The sequence below is a fragment of the Chanodichthys erythropterus genome, chromosome 22, assembly GCF_024489055.1.
Source record: "Chanodichthys erythropterus isolate Z2021 chromosome 22, ASM2448905v1, whole genome shotgun sequence".
Classification (NCBI taxonomy): domain Eukaryota; kingdom Metazoa; phylum Chordata; class Actinopteri; order Cypriniformes; family Xenocyprididae; genus Chanodichthys; species Chanodichthys erythropterus.
Genome location: NC_090242.1, coordinates 8,898,125 through 8,921,589, shown reverse-complemented (window position 1 = coordinate 8,921,589; position 23,465 = coordinate 8,898,125). Strand labels below are relative to the sequence as shown.

The window sequence follows — 23,465 nt, the reverse complement described above, 5'->3', positions numbered from 1 at the left end:
TTAAAAATAATTATTTTATGAGTTATACAAGGCATGTGAAGTAATAACTACACAGGGAACCAAATATGCATATGTAATTTATATTGAGAACGTCCTGTGAAAGCCCCACCCACGTCTGTTTTTTTTTTTTGTTTTTGTCAATTCAATAGTTATGCCATGACAACTCTCTGAGAGTTTGGATTGATAATGGATATGGCAATGTTAATGTATTTGGTCTTGGCAGAATAGATCTGCTACGCTACTGCTGTAGAGCAAGTGGCGAGACTGACATTGCTGTGAGCATATAAGATATGCTGCTGTTGCACATATAACATATATGAAAGAACCCCTGTAGCAGATGGTGGAGGTGGAGAAGGTGGACTGCTAACAGCAAACACTACCAGTATTTGAATGTTGAGCCAAAGCTCATTGGCCACTAATGCAACAGCAACCTATCAGCTGTGCTATGTAAATAATGATGTGATCACTACCAAATTGAGTTAAGGACCAATCAGCCTGTGCCATCTAGAGTTTCATAACAGATCTAGGTATTTATTTCTTTATATTCTTAAAAAGAATGTAAAGGCAAGTTCTACCAAACATAGCAGATCCCTACCTGGACTCCATAGTGTCTTTGGTGAGATAGACAATCCAGTAGACCAAGTTAAAGGCCCCAAAGGACAGAGGAAAGAGGATGCGTGAGTACTTGTCAATAATACTAGTTCCTATCAGCATGTTGTTGGCAGGGACAGTGGAACCTTGCTGATGGAAATCACACTGAGGCGGCCTGGGGAACCTGTCAGTAGCATCTCTTTGGGAGAGGGAGTTCAGCCTTTTCTTCAGCACACCTCCAGGGTCTAGAGGATTCTAGACACAGAGAGATTAATTTTTGACATAAGAACATGCAAACAGTTACATTTTGCATTTTTAAGATGGGAAACAGGGGAAACATTGCAGCTGGTGTAGTATGAGAATATAGAAAATTCTATTACAGTGTCTTTGTTGTTGTTGTTGCTGCTCCAGTGGAAGCAAACAAACAAGCAAATGATATCTAATTTAATATGTACAATATGTATTTATTTATTAGGTTTTCTTAGAAAAAAAATTGAAAAGAGGAAAATGGAATTAGCTGCATTTCAAACAGTGCGTAAAGATGATAAAGCTGGAAAAAAAAAAAAGTTAATTTGTATCAACACTAATAAACTGTCATGTTGTGGCAGGGAGTAGGTGAGGCAGGATCTAAGTGCAGCTTCTTTAGTTAAGATAATAAACAGGAAACAGAAATCAGGAGTAATCCAGGGGATAAAACACAACAAAACAACCTAGTGTAACTAAGACATTAACCAAAAAAGAACTGAAGAAACTAAGGGATATGAATACACAAGGGAAACAAGATAATGAGCAGCTAAACTAGAAACAGGTAACGCACATAGTCAGAAACTACAACTAAGTGGATGGAGAGGGAAAAACAGAAACCAAGTTAATTGGTGGAGAGGCTAGGGGGAACATGAATAAGGCAGAGGGAAGGACCAAGCAGGAGACACTGGAGGGTGGAGCCAGGGAGCACATTTTGTAGGAAGGAGCCAGGGAGGTTATGACAGAGGGATGAGCCAGGAAGCAACCCAAAGCAGAGGCATTAGGACAAAGGGCAACGGTGGAAACGATGGAGGAATGAGCCATGATGGAGCCAGGAGCCCGTCTGACTGAGGTGGAGCTGTAAGTGGGAGAGACCCGTGTGTTGCAGAGGAGACGAAGACCTGGGGTTACTCCATAGGACAGGAGGGCCAAGGCAGAGCCAAAGGTTCTCTGAATCAAATTGGAGACAGGGGCTCAGAAGACCGAGGCAGAGCCTCTGGAAGTGTGGACAGTGGTGGAACCAGAGGGAAGGAGGAGCCCGACAGAGCAAGAGGGGTGAAGGGCTGAGGTGTAACTGGAGACCCGGAAGTCTGAGTCAAAGCTAAAATGACAATGAACCAAGGCAGAGGCAGAAAGACGTGGGAGCCCGGTGGAGCCCAAGGGAGAGTGGATCCAAGTTGGAGCCGATGGGTCAGAAAGCTGAGGTGGGGTCCAGGTCTCGATGGCTCGGGGTGAAACCAGGTGGAGTCTGACTCCAAAAATTGAATCCAAAACAATCTGAGTCTGCGGTGAGCTTTTTGCAGTGGGTGTGGTGAAGGGCTGGATGGGTTCTGGGTCCATGGCAGGGGTGGGCTCTGGATATGGGTCCGAGGAACACTTCACTATCGAGTAGGCAGATTCCAAACAGGTGAGGACATACTCCCTCCAAGTGAGATCCCCATCTCTGGCAAGTCCACCCACTGGCTGTTCTGCATGCTGGCCCAATAGACAGTCTTCAGGCTGGCATCATTAAACTTGGAGAAATAAGCCAACTCACAAATGTGGATGGAGTATTCCAACAGAGGAAGTCCCAAGTGATGACGGCTAGTGACTGCTGCTCCTAGATCCATTTGTTGGGTTGGTTATTCTGTCACGTTGTGGTAGGGAGTAGTTGAGACAAGATCTAAGTACAGCTTCTTTATTCAAGGTAATATACAGGACACAGAAATCAGGAGTAATCCAAGGGATAAAGCACAACAAAAAAAGCCTAGTGTAACTAAAACAATAACTGGAAAAGAATTTAAGAAACTAAGGGGAATAAATACACAAGGGAAACAAGATAATGAGAAACTAGAAAAATGTAATGAACATGATCTGTAACTAGGGTAACAAATAATGATTGGGAACAGGAAACAGGAACAGAACACATGACAAGGTAAAACAAACTAAAAATCCATAAAACAGCATGAAAACCTCACATAAACACTTTAGCTTTGTGAGCAGCACACTGATATGCACTGTTGTTGCACTTTGGGACAAATTCAAATCCTGGCTTGTTGTTCTTTCCGATTCTAGTCTACTATCAATACTAAAGAAAGGCTGTTTGTTTATGTATTTAAAGGTATATACATTCTCCAGATGGGTGACAATTAATGATATCTGTAAAATGAGTTTAAATCAGTTTTTGCTTTGACTGAATAAGGTTATTTAGGGCTTTTATTTGCAGTGCCTTAGCCCCTTTCCGGCTTTGGAACGTTTTGGCATTGAGCAACTGCTTTGACTCGGTTCCATCATTGAGCAGGTTTCCAAGCTGTGAGTGTCAGCTGCAGATCACTGTGTCGCCCCTACTGCAATGTGAAATCGCCCAGGGAGCACCTGGCTCACGCTGCTATAATACCGCAGCTATTTTTGACACCGCAACAGGCAACAGCTAACTCAGGCTAAATATCCAAGGCAATGGGACATTCACACACTTGCATCATATCCCTGGCTCTCCATATGTATTTTATAAATGTGCACAGTTGCACTGTTCTCCAAAAGAGCCATCATATATGCATATTTAAGATTTTTAACCCCAAAAATGCTTATCGGTGATATGTGTAATCTCTGCACAGTAGTGTCATCGAAAGAATTGCAAAAATAGTGACTTATCTCAAAGACACCTTACTGCTCCTTTCCCTACTGCCTCCCATTCACATTTTTTTTTTTTTCCCCAGTTATGACGTATTCTTACCCCAATCTGCTGCAATTGCTTGAGCAAGAAGGTCTTTGTTTTAAAAAAGCCACAGTGTTCAGCCTCAAGAGTTTTTAAACTGGGATAAGAATAAATTGTAACACTTTACATTAATGAAACTGATCTATTATAGTGAGACTAAAGGATGTTGTATTTGTAATTTTCTCATTCATATCTCATTACTCACTTTTCTTACAGTGTTGCTTATTAGAAGCTATTTAAAAAGGTCATGATGCCTATCCACAGTAATGTATAAAAACGAATTATTTGATGAAAGTATCAATCCTTATTGTAAAAAAAAAAACACGAACACAACCATATCTTGATGAGATATTAATAATGAAAATTTTAATTCCGATATTAGTTACCTGTGAACCTTATTGGGTGGAAACCTGCATACCATTTATTCATGAGTTATAAGTGTTTGTAACCTGTAAAAGTACACCTTAAAGTGGACACAAAGTGAAGCATTTATTTATAGGATATGTGAGATTAAAATTTTACTTCAGAGCATGCTGGAACAGTCCTAATAGTGTGACTTTACTGGATTCTATATTTATATGTGTAATCGCTGTGTTACTTCTCTTCTCGCTTCTTAAAGGCTGCCTGTCTATAATCTCATCTCCTATTACTCACCTGATCAACTGCTTTATTTCTTCTGAGTCTGTTCCTCTATCATTAAAAACTGCTGCTGTTACTCCTATTTTGAAGACATCAGGACTGGATTCTTCTGCTATGAATAATTTCAGACCTGTATCCAACCTACCTTTCATTTCTATACTGCTAGAAAAAGTTGTTGCCTCTAAGCAATGTCATCTTTCTGATAACAATCTTCTTGATCCCTATTAGTCTGGTTTTTGATCAGGCCATAGCATTGAAACTGCACTGCTAAAAATTGCCAAAGCCTTCTATTTGCTGATTCTGGCTATCTTACTGTTCACATCATGCTTGACTTAACTTCAGCTTGTGATACTGTATCCCATCACATACTTATCTCTCCTCTTTCAGCTATAGACATCACGGGTAGTGCCATTTCTTGGTTTACATCCTATCTCACAGTTATTCACTGCTGTCCATAACTTCTCTCTCAAGGTGTCCCTCAAGGCTCTCCTTTTTTAAAAAGTCTGAACTTTTGTTTTTGACTGATGGGGCATTATTAATTCCAACTCAAAATATTAAAAATCTGGGTTCACCCTTCACTTACATTTCAATCTCATCTAAACTCTATTTCCAGGACTGCATTTCACCACCTTTGCAATATTACCCGACTGTGGCCTGTTCTCAGCCTCAAAGACACTGAAACTCAACTAGAGTTGCTGGCTGTCTGCTAAAACAATTACTAGATTAATATTCTGCTGCTAGAGACATTTTTTTCAAGCCAAGAAGTCTGAACACATTACCCCTTTGCTCTATAATCTACATGTGTTGCCTGTTTCTGTCCGTATTCAGTATAAAATTCTCCTTTCAACTTTTGAAGGCTTTCATAATATTGCTCCCCACTATCTGTATGAACTGTTGCACTATTATACACTCCCTCGCTCTCTTTGGTCATCTGACTTAAAACTGCTTACTGTATCTCGCTTTCGTCTCTCATCAATGGGTGATAAATCGTTCAGTGCAATGAACTCTGGAACTTACTTCCACTAACTCTTCGACACCTCTACTATATCCTCATTTCAATCACAACTAAAAGTATTTTCAGCCCCTCTGTCTAGTATTTTACTATTTAGTTTTTGTGTGTTAATGTGTATATGTATGTATGTATATATGCATGTATCTTGTTGATGACATTTACATCATTATCTCCATGTACAGCGACCTTGAGCTTGGGAAAGCCACTTTATAAATAAACCTTTATTGTTATTATTATTATTATTATTATTATTATTATTATTACTTCAATGTATTAATACCAGGTACTGCAGTGTGGATGGCCAAATACTCAAGTTACAGTGGGCTTTATCATGATATCAAATATAATTATTGATTGCTTAATAATATGTTAATGTTATGTGATGGTGCATTAATTCATTGATTTTCATGATTACTGAAAAACTGTTAAATTAGATTTAAAGTTTAATTATTTTTGTTTCAAGTTTAAAGTTAAACTGATATAGTGCATCAACAATAAAATATATATAAAATACAATCTCTTCTGTGTGTGCAATAATAATTAATAAATAAATTATTTGTCTGTCCACTTTACACTAAGGTGCACTTTTACAGGTTATTCATGTTTATATCTCACGAATAAATGGTTCATAGGTGTCCACCTTACATTAAAGGTCACATGTATCTAATAATGGAATTGCATTTTATATATATATATATATATATATATATATATATATATATACAGCTATGGAAAAAATTAAGAGACCACTCCAAGTTCAGAAATCAATGTTAAGTGTTCTCTTAATTTTTTCCATAGCTGTATATATATATATATATATATATATATATATATATATATATATATATATATATATATATATATATATATATATATATATATATATATATATATATATATATATATATATATATATATATATATATATATATATATATATATATATATATATATATATATATATATATATATATATATATATATATATATATATATATATCTATATATCATTAACATAAAGATTATAAAATAAAAATAAAGATTTTTTTTTATTATTCATTGCTGTGGATAGGCATCATGACCTTTTTTGCAGAGTATCATGGGTAAGATACAGAGTAGCTTCTGACAAACAACATAGTAAGAAAAGTGACATGAGTCATGAGATATTAATGAGAAAACTACAAATACATCCTTCAGTCTCACTATAATAATAATTTTACTGCAACATGAAATAAATCAGGAATCTGGTTTTGAGTGAAATAAGTATGAATAAATATATTTATTAGGCATTTTATTTATGAGTTTAAAAATGGCTCACTATTTGACATGTATTACATTAAAGTCACCCTTTTTATTCATGCAGTTACAACTGCTTATTAATAATGCATTTGTAAATGAGTTATTATGAATTTGGAACCGAACCAAACTGAGCCACAGACTTGATCATTATGCCTGTGACATCAATGACATGCAATGGAAGAGTGACTGTGACTTTACACGTTAATTTACTTCCTCGTGGCAAGAGTACTAAGGCATTGTGTATACCCCTAGAGCAATCAAGACACAGAGGATAGATCCCCTCGCTTTGAGCCTGGCATGCTTTCGCTTGGATGTTTTGCTACATTTAACTGATTATATAATCTACAGCAGCAAAATGGTTGAGGAGGCCACTGGCTGTCTCTTTTCGTCTAGTGTGCTTGCTATTAGCTAAAACGAGAGTGAGCCATGAAAGTCAGAAAGAAGAGAGGCTGGAATTAATGGAGAAACAAAGATGTAGATAAGAATTACCGAAACAAGTTCTCCATCACTTCTGGCCGCTGCTGCGGCCGCAGCACAGGCCATATTGGCCCGCCGAAGCTCCTTATTGGCCTGCAAGGTGGAGAAATAGTTGACAGCAGCAAACTCGATAAGAGCAGAAAAGACAAATGCGAAGCAGACAGCGATGAACCAGTCCATGGCGGTGGCGTAGGAGACCTTTGGTAACGAATGCCGGGCGCTAATGCTCAGTGTGGTCATGGTTAGCACTGTGGTGATGCCTGTTGAGAATACATAAAAACAAACAAACAGTTTACAAATATTTCTTTTCAGGTTTCAGATGAAGTTTTAGTAAACATCATTAGTTTAACTTAATCCTAACCAGTAATTAAAAACACTGATTTAGTGAATAGCTCATTCAAAATTGAAAATTCTTTAATTATTTACTCAACTGCATATAACACCCAAAATCTGAGCTGTGAAAAGCTGTTATTTGGAAAATGTAAAAATATGAAAATTTTCTATGAGCATATAAAATGTTTTATGTAAACACTTTTCATCAGGCTAACGATACATTCAAAAGCAAAACAAATTCAATGACATATACTTGAAGTACATATATATTTATTTATTTCAAATAAATGTTTATGTATTACTACAATTTAAAGGAGGGCCAATAAGTCAATTGGTTGGTCATTTGCAATTTGTAAAACCAAAACACACCAGGGTTATCATAAAATCTTAGGAAATCTTAGTCCTAGGGGGGGAAAAAAGGTTATTTGTAGTTCTATATAGAACCCTAGATCCATTTAGTGGATTTTAACCATCCTGAAATGAGTGTGAAATCTGCATTATGAAATTGGTTTCATGCTAGTTCCTGTGATTAAACAATGCCTTGATTCCAACAAGAGAAATGTCATGGTTCTGTGTCTTTAGCTATGTCTACAATAATCTGTCTGCACTGAGACAGCATCATTGTCCTGCTAAAACTGAGCTTTTTGAAGATGCTCTCCGAAGTGGATACATTTAAAAATGGACTGTGGACTTGAAGTGGACTGTGAAAATGGAGAAATTATAAAATGATGACACATTTACTCATGTGACGCATATTGTACCAATAGATATCTGTTTTCACTTGCACAATGTTGCTAAAGACAAATGGTACAATCTTCATATTATATTCCTGTAAAGATGACAGAATATTTACTCATAATTGCTGTCCTGCGTCAAAACATTTTGGAGGGCAATTATGTTTTATACCATACATTGAATGGTGAAAATGATTGTGCCAGAACAAGCAATAGAACTTTATTATGTCTGGTCTCTGTGTATCATATTAGTGAGCTTTGATACATTTGTGGGGGTGGGGGGTGGGGAGGGTACAGTTATTTCATAATGGATTATAGAGGCCCATGGTCCGCTGGTGCGTGTTGGCTCTGTTGAATAGGTCATTTACTCAAAGCTCTGCATGAACTCCCATGGAATAGCTGCAGGATAAATAGCCATTAGTTCAGTAAGGACTGAAAAGCCTTTGAGATTCAAAGTGATTTGTCCAAAAGATGACAGATAACATTATTTAACAAGCTTCACGATATTGAAAAGTGTTGTTTCATTTAATAAAATATATTCATAGAATGATAACCCAAAGGCAAGGGATTTTTATTTTATGAGCAAAGAATGGCCTTTCTATATTTCATTCAGTTCATGTTTCTTAATGTTTGGAACTATAAATCTTCTGTGTTGTTTTTTTGTTTTTGTTTTTTTTCTAATAATTTTCCCTTTTTTTTCTCCCCCACATAAATATTTATTTCGTTTGCATATTGCATATGTTTTCACCAAACTATACTACAGACAAAACCATCAGAAAACGTGATGAGATTTTCTATTAAAAGTTGAATAAAGTATTACTCTCACGTTCTGTTTCATTTTCAATCACCTTTTTCATTACTCACATTTTCATTATTTCCATTGTTTCCTTTCTGTTGTCATGGTTTCTAGCATGTTTATCACTGGTTGTCATGGTTACTCATCATTTCATTATGGACTGTTCATCGTTTGGATCCTTGGTTAGTTGAGAATATAACTTCCTCAGTTTCATTATTCATTCACTCATTATTTGTTGTTGGCTGTAACGGAGTACACGGTTACGTAGTTTTCCCATGTTGGATCATTCTCTTTTCTTTTGTTTAATAAAGTGACTGCTGCATTCAGATCAGCTACGCTCACCTTGTCTTCTTAACAATTACTATTTTTTATTTTTAGAATATTGCAAAAATACTAATATAGTATATTAGTAAAAACAACATCATGATTAATACGGTTAATCCTAATGTCGTACAGTCCAGTGGAAAGTCTAGTAAAAAAAAAACTGCACCAGTTAACCCCATAGCTGGCGAAATTGCAGATTTCTTTCAATAAGAGTGCTATTAATTTCATTACATTGTAAAACTATTTTGTTTCAAAAATATAGTATCCACTCGACCGAATCTCTGCCATATCATGCTCAGCACCTAAGGGATGCGACCTCTATTCTTTGAGCCTCAGTCCCTGCCTCAAGAGTAAATCTACCCCCAGGTTCAGATGTCCTGGGACATGAATCACCCTGATGAACAAAAATCTGTTATGGGCCTAGAGTAGAAACTGCACAGGGGGCGAGAGTGCAACCTTCCCTGACGATTCAGGTAAGAGACCACTGATGTATTGTCTGTCCTGACCAACAAATGACAAGCCTTGTAGGTACGGAAGGAATCTCCTGAGAGCCAGGCATTACGCTAGCATCTCTAGACAATTTATGTGCCAATCAAGATGAGCGCACATCTAAACCTCCAGCAGGCTCACAATATGATTTTGTTTCACTTGTGTCTCATGCTATCTTAGACCGTTTTTGCTGTTCAGTGAGAACCCTACTGGCTGGTCGCTGGCAGTCGATCTTACAGGTCAAGGTGCAGTCGGAGATCGGCTGGCACCTCTGGTCTCATGTTTGGCAACTTCTGACGAATGTTTCTTGCCTGGTTCTGCTAACTATCCAGCATGGTTACACCATCCCGTTTCAGAGTGGTCTGCCTCATTTTATTGTCTGCACCTCTCCAATGAATAATCAAGGACACAGAGCCACACACTTGCGAAAACTCATCAAGAGGAGATAGAAAAACTGTTCTTAAAATGTGACAGAGGAACGCTAGATAATCTTCTGTACAGGTAACAGATAAACTGCTTTCTGAAGATTGCTAAATCTGAAAGGTGATGGCGCCAACACAACCTTTTGATTGGTATGTGACGTATGCCTTAAGCGGCGGTGCAAGTGCCATTAGGCAATAAACTGGCATGTTTCTATACAGTGAGTTTGATAAGGGCCAAATTGTGATGGCTAGATGACTGGGTCAGAGCATCTCCAAAACTGCAGCTCTTGTAGGGTGTTCCCGGTCTGCAGTGGTCAGTATCTATCAAAAGTGCTCCAAGGAAGGAACAGAGTTGAACCGGTGACAGGGTCATGGGCGGCCGAGGCTCATTGATGCAGGTGGGGGGCGAAGGCTGGCCTATGTGGTCCGATCCAACAGATGAGCTACTGTAGCTCAAATTGCTCCAGAAGTTAATGCTGGTTCTGATAGAAAGGTGTCAGAATACACAGTGCATCTCAGTTTGTTGCGTATGGAGCTGCATATGCCCATGCTGACCCCTGTCCACCACCGAAAGAGCCAACAGTGGACACGTGAGCATCAGAACTGGACCACGGAGCAATGGTAGAAGGTGGCCTGGTCTGATGAATCACGTGGATGGCCGGGTGCGTGTGCGTCTCTTACCTGGAGAACACATGGCACCAGGATGCACTATGGGAAGAAGGCCAGCCGGCGGAGGCAGTGTGATGCTTTGGGCAATGTTCTGCTGGGAAACCTTGGGTCCTGCCATCCATGTGGATGTTACTTTGACACGTACCACCTACCTAAGCATTGTTGCAGACCATGTACAGCCTTTCATGGAAACAGTATTCCCTGGTGGCTGTGGCCTCTTTCAGCAGGATAATGCTCCTGCCACAAAGCAAAAATGATTCAGGAATGGTTCGAGGAGCACAACAATGACCACAATGGCCTCCAAATTCCCCAGATCTCAATCCAATCGAGCATCTGTGGGATGCGCTGAACAAACAAGTCCGATCCATGGAGGATCCACCTCACAACTTACAGGACTTAAAGGATCTTCTGCTAACATCTTGGGTTAGATACCACAGCACACCTTCAGGGGTCTAGAGGAGTCCATGCCTCGACGGGTCAGAGCGGTTTTGGCATCAAAAGGGGGAAAAACACAATATAAGGAAGGTGCTCATAATGTTATGCCTGATCGGTGTGTATATATAAAATTTCAAGCTACAATATCAAAGTGAAATGTCCAGTGATGGTGCTAAATGGTGTTCAGTTTTATCTGAAACAGATTAACATAAATCTGTTAATTGTTGCTGTACGTATTAGAGATGGTCAATACCATATTTTTTTAAATTCAATATGATACTGACCTTTTATTACAATTTTATAATTGATACTGATTATTTTTTAAATGGCAATGTGTTTTGGAAATTGGTTTTTCAAAATAGTGTTTATTTTTTTAAAGCTTGCATGAAAAAATGTAGTTACACTTTATAAAAAAGAACATTAAGCACTTTCTAATAGTTTCTAATTTTTTTTGATGTCGTTGTTTCTGCAGGTGCAAATTAGCAATACACCAAGCTACATGTCCTTTCTGCCATTCTCTCCAGCTCTCTCAGTTTAATGCAGAAGTGGGCATTGTGAGTGTGAAGATGTGCGTGGCCACACCCTTTCTTTTCAGTCATGTGACACAAGCCACCTACCTGTTTTGACACAAACATCAAACTAAAGTACCCAAAACATTTGAAATTAATGCAGAAATACATGTTTTGTATTAATATAATTTTAATATTATTAGTTTGTTTGTTGTTATTGTTGTTTAAAGCAAATGATTCCAAATAATACACACAGCCCGGCCAAAAAAAAGTCGCTGTTTGGATTTAAATAGGTAAATGCTTTATGATCGGAAAATAATTGCAGTGATTATTATGTTTTTAGCATGTTATATATTTGACCAAAAATTGATGCACCTCTTGATGTAAATAACATCACAACATTTATTTCCATCAAGAGGTGCATAATTTTTTGGTCAAGATCTGTATTGTCAATGCAAGAGGTGAGCACTCTGTAAAGTCTCCTCCAGCACATCCCAAAGACTTTCAGTGAATCTAAGGTCTGGACTCAGATGTGCCAATTCATGTGTGAAAATGATTCTTCATGCTCCCACACAAGAATTCTTCCACAGTTTGAGCCTGATGAATCTTGACATTGTCATCCTGTCATCTACACACTCCATCAGTTAGGTTTAGAAGAACTGTTGCCAAACATTTAACATGCTAGAAACATAATAATCACTAATAATGATCCAGTCACAGAGTCTATAGCATTTGCCTATATAAATCCAAACAGTGACAAAGCTGAATTTACAGCATCATACAGTCTTCAGTGTCACATGATCCTTCAGAAGTCATTCTAGTGTCCTGATTTGGTGGACAGAAAACATTTCATATTATTATTATCAATGTTGAAAACGTTGCAAAAAAAAAAAAAAAAAACTGTTTGCAATGTTGATAATAATATTATGAAATGTTTCTAAGCATCAAATATTACTATTTTACTATATTTTTGATAACATAAATGCAGTCTTGGTAAGCATAAGAGATTTCTTTCAAAAAGGAAAAAAAAAAAGTTATATTGCCAAACTTTTGACAGGTGCTACCAAACAAGTTTACTGTTAGAAAAAGCCATATGGAGCTGGTCTGCATTTCCCAGAAGCATTGCAAGCCAAAGTTGATCATAGAATAATTGCCACCAGTGGTCTCTACGATCAACTTAAGGCTGACTTATACTTCCGCGTCGAGTGTACGCCGTAGCTACAAAAAAATGGCGCGGAGCACTCGGAGAAGAACGAGCACTTTCAACTTCACTATGAATTAAAAAACACTCCGTTTCAGAAGACACATACAGTCAAACTGCAACAAAAGTCATTACCTATTTGCCGCTTCTCTGCCGTTTCTGTTTGTAAGCTTCTCTGACAATGTACATGACAAGCTGCTTCTTCTTCGGCCTTTGCCTTGACCGCGTACACTGCCTCCTAGTGGTCTGCATGCACGTCGACGCGGACAACGACCTACCTAATAATTCTGCACACCTGAATATAGGGCATTCTTCATTTCCAGCCTTCATGAACAATTATATATCACTTATAAATGATTAAAAACAATATTAATAGTAGTTATTAAGATTGATGTGGATTGGAATTGGTAAAATGTGCTTGGAAAAAAAATATGATCAGAAAATCAACTTGCCTAATAATTCTGCACTCCCTGTAAATGAAAACAGACGCTTAGCCTATGGCGCAAAGGCTCCGGCGTAGGTCCGACGCTTAAGTATAAATCAGCCTTTAGGCTTATACGATGCTTTTGGGAAACTCAGCCCTGGCTATTAGATGCAAATGTCAAAATGTGTTACTCTACAAATCATGTGGTATGCTAAAAAATGTTTTGAGATATTAACAGAGTATTGTGCAAGGAACTGTGCTAAATTACGTCTTCATTATTCAATAATCTGTCAACGTAATGATAATTAGTGAGAAAAAGAATAAAAGTTGTTGGGTTTAAAAAAAAAAAAAGAGAGAGAAGTAGATATAGATATAGAGGCACGTATTTCCAATGAGTCTGAGTTGCAACTTTCATTATTTTCATGACATGCCAAGTCATATGCTGTCACTGTACTTTCCATTCATATATGTTAAAAAAAAGAAAAATTCTGCAATGCAGCCTCAAATATTTTTATATTTAAAAAGTCATGCCTGGTACCATCAATCAAGGACGATCATGCAGACATCTCATCTCATCAGTATCTCATCAGACATCTCATCAGTAAAACAATCTTTGCTTTTTGCATTTTCACCACACTATACCCCACCTTCTCAAAACCTGCTACTTTTAAGGGCAAAGGTGTTGCTGATAAAATCTGCCATCCTATCCACATCAGGACTAGCTTGTTGTGTTTTTGTTGGACTGCTGTGCATGGGTGATGTATAGGGCAGCTCATGGTCAATGGGTTGAGCAGATAGAAATCAGATAAGTTTTCTTATTCAAGATGAGACTACATTCAAGAGAGAGAGAGAGAGTGTCTGCTATGAGGACAGTCCAGTATGAGTCCTTACAGAAGGGTCATGAAACTGTTAAACTTTATGTTCAAAAACAATTTACTTAATTAGGTCAATTGACTAACTCTGAACTTATAACTGACACTCATAACTATTGAATTAAATATTACATATATAGCTCAATCACAACTTCATGGCCCTACACAATCGATACCTTCCACAGATAAATATAATTTAAGCTGTTCTCTTCACAATCTAATATAAAAAAAAAAAAGAATGAATGTTCAACTACACTTTCAAATCAAAGTTTAATATTCAGACAGAGCTTATTTATACAAGAACCCATTTAATGGATCCTGAGAATGAATAGAAATGTAGTGAAGAAAGAAAAAGAAAGCAAAGGCACAAAAACGAATCCTAGGGGCAAAAGAATGCTTTTAAGGGCAAAAAGTCGGTCCAAATTAACCTCAGTCAATTACATCTTTGAACCAAATGCTTTGGGTTATTTCAGCTCTTAGTGGTAAAAGATTGTGATGTAGAGAAACTACAATAGATATGGACAGTGAGTGCACCTATTCATCTCTACTTACTAAAGCAAGTCATTTGTCAGAACCTCTTACTCTTTTTCTTTTTTACACTGTGTTAAGTTTTCTTTCACATCTATTTTCACAGGCATAGCACTCTCACCTCAGAACTGAGAAAGAACTGAGAAACATGCTGTAGGTTACTCACCTCTCCACATGAGCCGGTGTTTGCTTTGCAGAAACTAATCTCCTGACATGGTGTAAATAACACCTCACTCAGAGCAAGCCATTTTTATACTAAAGTTGTGACTTTATCAGCAAAAGATGAACATATCCCAATTAACCCATTTACGTATGCAGGCAATAAAGCTGAAATGCACCTGGCAACTTCACTGACTGGTGGGTAATCATCTTTAATATCTCAATCTTTGCATCCGTTTCTATGAGAGTGCCCCTATCTAGACAAAAATTCAAATGCTGATGTGTTTTCATAAAGATAAATTCTACAGTTGTAGGTTATAGACTGATACACTCCTAATTGCTCCAAAACCCATTCTAATAGCCCCATTGAAACACAAGTGGGAGACCACAAAGAAGTTTGCTTGAAACATTTGTGCATAACAAATTAATCAGCTGAAAAAGCCATTAGGACAAAGTACATTTTAACACTACTTAGCACTCTTAGTATGCAGTAAAGTTTAATGCAAGATATTTCCATACTCTTTCCACAAGTGAAAATTTGAGTCATCTTTTCATGTACCCATGTTATATATGGAAAATAGGACAAACAGAGGAAATGCAAGGAAGAGGATCTCAAAATGTTTGCTTTTATATTACACCACCACAGAACCAGGGCCAAGGCACTTTAAGTGATTTAGGACCATTGCCAACAGTTGCCAAGAAGAGTGCATTAAGATAATGAAGCAGAATGTAACAGAAAGAAATAGTAACAGAAAATGTGCATCATCTCATCAAGTTATTAGCAAATTTATCTGGAGTCTTTTTGTTTACAAAGAAAGAGTTTGATGTTTATTTATGCTGGCGCAATTTTTGTGAGAACTTTCAGTATCAGTCAAGCACTTCACAACTCTTCACTTTAAATTGTGCTGTAGACAAATTTATTTCATATCTGGTGTGCTTAAAAGTCAAACACCTTCTTCTGCTTTCTCTGGCTCAGTTCCAAAACTTAGTGAGCTGCTTTGGCCTCTGCTGCCTATATAGACTGCTGTCTTTTAAAACATCATCCTACCTGAAATGGAGCTTCAAGAGTGACGGATTTGGAATACTCTAAGTGGGGGGCAACCCAGAGTGCTACTCATGTAAATCACTCAAGTGACTCAACAAAAACTCAATTAGGGGACCTAATTGTAATCATTAATGATCGTCTTCTTATTATTCTTCTTGAGTGAAAGCCAGCCCATAGAATCACTTGCGGGAAAGTTTAGAAATTTGGCGCACAGAGAGATGACATTCTAAACATCAACCACAGCAAATTTGGAGTCTCTACCTCAAACACTCTAGCGCCACCAACTGTCCATATTTGCACTCACATTTATGTTAATAACTTTTGAACCATAAGGGCTAAAAACATTTTTTTCTCCCATTTGATTACACCATATGACATAATTTTCCATTGTGAAAGTTGACTAGTCAAATCGTTCTTGAATAACGCCAAAATGAATGTGAGGCTGTATCTCAGCAAAGCTTTAGCATATTCAGTCCAAACTTGGTTTGTGTTATGACAAACATGACCTGCAGATATCAGCACAGTTTGTGCAAACAATACCCAATTTTCCCATATAGGCCATTTTGGGTCTAGATAATTTTGAATTTCTTTGAAAACCTACTTTTTTGATCACCTAGACCAGGGATGGACAACTCCAGTCCTGGAGGGCCAGTGTCCTGCAGAGTTTATCTCCATCCCTGATAAAAACTCACTTGCCTATAACGTTCTACTAATCCTAAAGACCTTGATTAGCTGGTTCAGGTGTGTTTGATAAGGGTTGGAGCTAAACTCTGCTGGACACTGGCCCTCCAGGACCGGAGATGTCCATCCCTGACCTAGACGATTTTCACCACATTCGGTTTAGATCATCTTCAGACCATGCCAGCAAAAAGTTATTGATTTCATGTTGATAGACAAAACCATTATCATTTAACATATCAATTTCATTGAGGTCATGATGCCAAACTGACAACAAACTTTGTGTGTCACTGTCAACCCACACTGACCAGTTCACATTAATTTTGTGTTAACTCCACCTATTGGTCAAAATTTATAAGCAATGAAATCATATTACAAGTGAATGCATTTATATATTTTTTCAACCATTTTGCCTAAAATCATCTACAAATGTGCTGAATTAATCATTTTTTACAGATAGTGCACTTGGCCCCTTAATCAATGCTTGCAGCTATATTTTCAAATGAATTTGCCATTAGCAAGTTAACAATGAACATAGAATAAATAGCCCATACAAAAAGGTAAAATAGTCTAAATAATCCATAGTCTGTTTAATTAATACTTTTCAGCACTGAATTAATTATTATTATGGTAACACTTTAGTACAGGGAACACATATAAACTATTAACTATGATTTTTCCTTTAAAAAAAAAATCTAATTTACTGTTTATAAATAGTTAGTAAGTTGGTTGTTAAGTTTAGGTATTGGTAGGATTAAGAATGTAGAATAAGGTCATGCAGAATAAGACATTAATATGTGCTTAATAAGTACTAATAAATAGGTAATATTCTAGTAATATGCATGCTAATAAGCAACTAGTTAAAAGACCCTAAAATAAAGTGTTACCTTTATCACTTTGTACACTGTTTGGATTTTTTTTTTTTTCTCACTGAGCTTGTTGCTATACATTCTAGGATTGCATTTGGTTCGAGTAATACATTGGAATTTGGCCAAAACAAGGTCATAATGATCTTAGAAGGCATAATGTTCCTGCCTACCTTTTAGAACGGCCTTCTGGTATCTATGATCTATTGTTTCTTAAAATGCTGTCGGATTTCAAAACTAATTTTGTATGCATAAAATGCCATGCACTCTTGCATTTAGCATTGTCATACTAGTGCGTGTGCAGTGAGCCCAACAGACGAACAATTAAAAAGGAAGCAAAAAACAGAGGCTTACCAAACACAGTTCTGGCAGGTACTGACTCTTTGTCAATCCAGAAGGAGACCTGCGCTAAGATCACAGTCATAATGCAAGGGATGTATGTCTGGATCAAGAAGAAACCCATTTTCCTCTGCAGGTGGAAGTACACCGTCATGACTATATATTCACCTGAAACAGATTGACATAGGACATCAGTGGCATAGGCAATCCTAAACGAGTCTGTATAGATTCTGTAGAAAAACATTAAAAACAAATAGTAATTCTAGTTTGAAAAATGTCACATTCAACATATATGTTTAAGATTTATTTAAATCAAGACAATGAAATTTTAGTTTTTCAACTGGGAAAAAAAAAAAAAAAAAAATGTTGGCAAGAGGTTGGCATTAAGAAAGCTCTTAGAACTGATGCTCGGCACACCAGAAAACAACAGTCATTTGTCACTAATTCATATGTCCCAAAGATCATACCTGTGTTTGATTTCAACCTCTCACTAGACACCGTCTGTCCCATGAGATCATACTGTAGTAGACTGGAACTCTCTTGAGGAACTTCCACTGAAAATAACGGTCCTTTCTTCCACGTGTAAACAATCTCACTCATAGGGTAGGCATCTATATTAGGCACAAATCAAAACTAAAATCAGTCATGCCAGTAAATCAATTTAAAGGGAATATGTGCCATTTTAACATACATACAGCTGCCAAATTTCAAAGGGCATGAATGTCCATCCATTGGAAAATTTATCAATCGCATAGGGCACTCTGCATTGATGGTTAACCTGAAAACAATAAAAGTGTTACCTTTAATGTATGTGAAATAACAGATGATTTTGTTAAACTCTATACACAGTGGAGTTCAAAAGTCTGAGTTTATAGGAAAATCCTTAGTATACAGTGTTGTATAAGAATACATTGAATTACAGTTTTATTTTAAACAATTAACAAGTAGGACTGGTAAGAGAATGTGTTAAGCTTCTACTGCAATTTTAGAGAGCAAGTGTGCAGTCCATATTTGAGTTGGAGAGCAAATGTTCTGGCACGCAGGTTACCTCATGGTGTACAGAATAGTTCCGTTCTGCATGATGCGGAACAGCTTGTTGGGAGTGGTCATGTTGTGTGAAATAGAACGTTTGCCATTTCGGAAAAATGTGTCCGGTGTCCAGATCTTGCTGACCATTAGGTTGTTGAGACGCAGGATCTCAATGGGGCCCTCAAATTTCAGCCGGTCATCAATCCATGTTTGCCGAAAAAACACATCCATTGTGTATTCCTAAGAAATTATTATTCTTTTTTATTGTTTTATTAAATATTCACATGTAGTTTCCATGACTACAGTTTAAAATAAACACGAATCTAAACTGTCAACAGCAACCCACAATACTTTTGTATGAGTGAACATATCAGCAAAGTGTCATCGGGTATGTATATGATTCAGGCTGGTAAACATTCACCACCAGGAATGGTATTTTTATCCTTTTTTCCCCAACTAATCTTGGCAGAGATTTATCTATACTGTCTTTCGGATTGTCACAGTGTATCACATGGCAAGCGAGGTGGCTTTGGACACTGTAAAAAAATAGTGTAGTGTGTAACAGAGAAAAGAAAGCTGAGCCGGGACCCTCACTGTCAGGGATTGTCAACCAGATTAAAATCCCTAAGCTGCTATAATGACATCCTGCCCAAATGTCAGAATAATGAAGCCAGGCCAACATGACTAGAGGCAGTGGACATAGAAAACATGCAATTACAGTGGATTTAGGTTTATATGCATGATTGCATGTAATTGTTTTTACTCACATACCATTTCCACATCAGAAACAGGACCAAAGCTGGTGACAAAGATGTCCGTTTTAACCTCTGTTACAGGACCTATAGTTTTTCAAATATAAGTAATAGAAAGAAAGAAAGAAAGAAAGAAAGAAAGAAAGAAAGAAAGAAAGAAAGAAAGAAAGAAAGAAAGAAAGAAACAAACAAACAAACAAACAAACAAACAAACAAACATGATTTGCTCATTGCAAATATTTTAAACATGACGATCTTACAAAGCAGTAAAGCAGTTTCTAAAGATGAACTTGATGAAGACTGACATGCAAAGTCCAGAATAATTTACAGTGAAAATTAAATAAAATGTATTTATTAAACTACCTTTAGTAAAACTTTAATATGTTAAGTAACTATAGCAGTTGCTTACCTCCAAATCCAGGTCGGAGTCTGTTGTCATATCCATCTAACAATCTATCCAAAATGCGCGTAATGTTATCCAAATATATCCTTGTCTCATTCGGTGGATTTGCAAACACCTGTCCAATACTGTAAACAGACTCAAAACCTAATTTCCATTTTCACACATGAATAAGCAAAGCAGAAAAATAAACACATGTGCAAAGTAAGATAAAAACACTTTGCTACTTACCAAGACAGGAAAAAACATGTGCATATCCAAGCCATGCTTTACGCGCACTCTCTATCCAAGTGTCCCCTTGTCAACTGGTGTTAGTTGCACATCCCATAATTTATGTGTGCGAAAGGAGCTGGTGTGGGTGCGAGGCTTGTGTGCATATCCTGAAGCTTTTATGCTTGAAGTCTTACTGGAGTTCCTCAGTGGAGTTCCTCTTCTGACTCGCTCTGATGGAAAACTAAAGTGCTTTTAAAGAGGCAGAGGGATGTAACCAAAGGACATTGACAAAGATCGAATAAAGCATTATGAGAGATTAGAGGAGAAAGACTGCAGAAATATTCTGATGTTTGAATTTACACTATGATTGGTGTGCTATTTTGTCTGCTTAAACATATCAACTTTGATCATTAGTTAATGTACATTCAAATACTTAAAATGTCATTAAACTTTACTTAAAATCTTCATATTTATAATTAAATTCACCACCACTGTTTTTTAAGCATTATATAATATTTGACAATTACTTATTTATGAATGTTGTTTTAAAGTGTTATCAAAAGCATGTTGTCTTTGCTTACTGAAACATATGCATTTATTTCAATAATAAATTTAGAGTTTTTCTCTTATGTAATATTCAAACATTTAAAATAGTTAGATTTCATCAGTTGTTGTGAAAAATTTCACTTTCAGCTTACAGTTAGAATGAGAATGTATAATATTAAGCAGAAAGATGTTTTCGTTATTGGATTTTGTTGAAATGTGGATATTTTTATGAACTATGTATTTATTTTTGTTTTGTGATTATACGATAGAAAATCTCTTATGCAATGAAATTTCATGCTCAGAATTTCTTGTCATCGGCTGTCATGCAATGGTGATAACATGGCTCTTTCTATGCTGTTATAGCCTTATTCACACACTCAGAATTGATGGGATCACATCTGCACCATGATGGCTCTTTCCACAGGAGCTTATTCAAATGATGCTGTTTGAATCTGATGTCATAACCTGTATCACTCACATTGAAACAATACTAAGCCATTATCCTAATCCACAGTCATAGGGTTTTGATGCATCAAGCCATCATCCACCATTGGATTCATCTTACATTTTATGGCCATTCAGTGTGCACTGTCAGTGAATGACAATTACATGGTGTTATGGGATCAGCAGCTTTTAAAATTCTGCCACAGTTTCATCGAAGACCTTGGAAAAGTGAAGTTGCCATTAGGTTACGTCATGAAATAAGTCCAGTTTGATCTATACCAAACCCAGACATGATAATCATGGAGCTTTCAGGAAATATAATGATGGCAGAGGATGTTTTTGATATGACTGTTGAACAATGAAATTTTTGGAATGTGAAATACCAACAGAGGCAGCCCTGTTGTCTACTGAAGCATAGCGAGAACTGGGAGGCAAAATCAAAGCAGAGCAGGTCAATAGAGCATGAACAGGGTGTAAAGGTGTGCCAGCAGACACTGATACTGTGCTTCTGGTCACAATAACACTGCACCCAAGCAAATGTTCTCTGTTTGGTCAGTATGGCACTTTGTAAATAACAGTGTAGCCATTGTCGTTTATGGAGGGGGGGAATATGAACATGGCACTCAAGGTAGTTGCGTGAACATCAGACCAACTATTAATTCAAAGTTACACAGACTGACATTGTATGTGACATTGTATTTAAACTGATGACAGATGTGTACTTATCAACCTATCTGTGTACCTATCTACCTAGAAGTGTAAATATCTGTCTGTTGAATCACTAGACAAACAGTCCTTTTAAGGTTCCTGCTTGGCAATCAAGCAAATTTAACCAAACTACTACATTATTTTAACCCTGGCACAGAAAGTTTGGGTTTCATATAATTTGAATAAGAAGGATCAGGATGATGGATGAGACTGCTGTAAGGAACATTTATTAATAAGACAATGGTAAATAAGGTGAAACAACGAGGGAGGTGAGTAGCGCACAATAACATCCCTGTTGAAAAAAAACAAAAAAAACAGCATATGCTGGTAATGTATGTTTTGAAGCTGGGGTGCTGGTTTGAGCTGGTTTATGCTGGTCCTTAGCTGGTTTGAGCTAGTCAAGTGCTGGTCCATATGCTGGTCCTGGACCAGCTTAGGACCAGCACTTGACCAGCTTAACACTAGAACTACCAAGGCAGTCATTTTGACCATTTTAAAGATTTGCAATGTAATAACTTTGTTGAAATAAAACCCATATAACTACAGTTCCATGACTTTTCTTAAATTAATGTAAATTTTTTTTTAACATTGTTATTTTATTAAAATTACAAAACACAAAAGAGTTCTGAGTATTTCTACCTTGAATGGCCATAGCGGTCAATTTGACCGCACATATTACAGGCGTTGTATCTCCTCAGCGCTTTTTCCCGCCGTTAAAGATGTGCGTAGCTGTTGCCTAGCAACCTTTCTCTGGCAGTTTTGTATGCTTTTGCTAAGCTAAAACTTAGCTTTACCGTCAAAATGGCAACAAGAAAGAAAATGACTGTCACTGAGGTTTTATCCTTGCTTGAGAACATTGATGATGCAGAGTCTGATGAAGGAGCAGAGAGCGATGTCTCTTGGTCTCTTGACAGTTCGTCTGACACTGATTCTGAGAGTGATTCAGAGATAATTCCGGTTCGTAAAAAAAAGATTTTCTAGATTTCATTAGAGGCTGCATAAAATTGTTTCCGATTTGTGTGGTCCAAACATTTCCGATAATGCTAAAGCATTGTAAACTCCAAAAGTCAAAATGTATTGAATAAAGACAGATGTAATCATTTCCAAAATTCACAATATGTTTTTATCTAACGAAATATTCTGCTTCATTTTATATTTGTTGACATTTTGACTTTCAAAAACAACATTTTAACTGGGGTGAAAAACTTTGATCTCCAGCTTGCCGGATGCAAATTGCGGAAAGCAAATTGCGGCATGCACTTTTGTGGGAGGTCTAGTAGCTCTTACACAATAATATCACGAACATATTATATTATGTATGCTTAAATTACCCCACATTTTTCATAAAACATGACCATAGAAGCTTTGAAGAAAATATAACATGACAAAAATGACATTCACTGCTGTCTGGTATGAACAGTCAAAATGACCGCTATTGGCAGTTCTAGTAGTTATAGAATTCCGGTAGTGCTAGTGTTAAACCAGCTCATGACCAGCTAAGGACCAGCATAAAATGGCTCAAACCAGCTAAGGACCAGCATGAACCAGCTCAAACCAGCATCCCAGCTTCAGGTTTTTTCAACAGGGATAGGGA

General features: G+C 37.0%; 1 protein-coding gene across 1 annotated transcript; it reads right to left on the bottom strand.

The window, feature by feature from the left end:
- Nucleotides 1–591: 591 nt before the first annotated feature.
- gabra6b (gamma-aminobutyric acid type A receptor subunit alpha6b) lies at nt 592–20,226 on the bottom strand. The gene is made up of 9 exons (XM_067377013.1): nt 20,192–20,226; nt 19,970–20,088; nt 19,580–19,647; nt 18,828–19,048; nt 18,475–18,557; nt 18,247–18,390; nt 17,795–17,947; nt 6,969–7,216; nt 592–846 (listed from the first exon to the last, which is right to left on the bottom strand). The coding sequence occupies exons 1-9, from the start codon at nt 20,224–20,226 to the stop codon at nt 592–594; spliced, it is 1,326 nt and encodes a 441-aa protein (XP_067233114.1).
- Nucleotides 20,227–23,465: the final 3,239 nt, after the last annotated feature.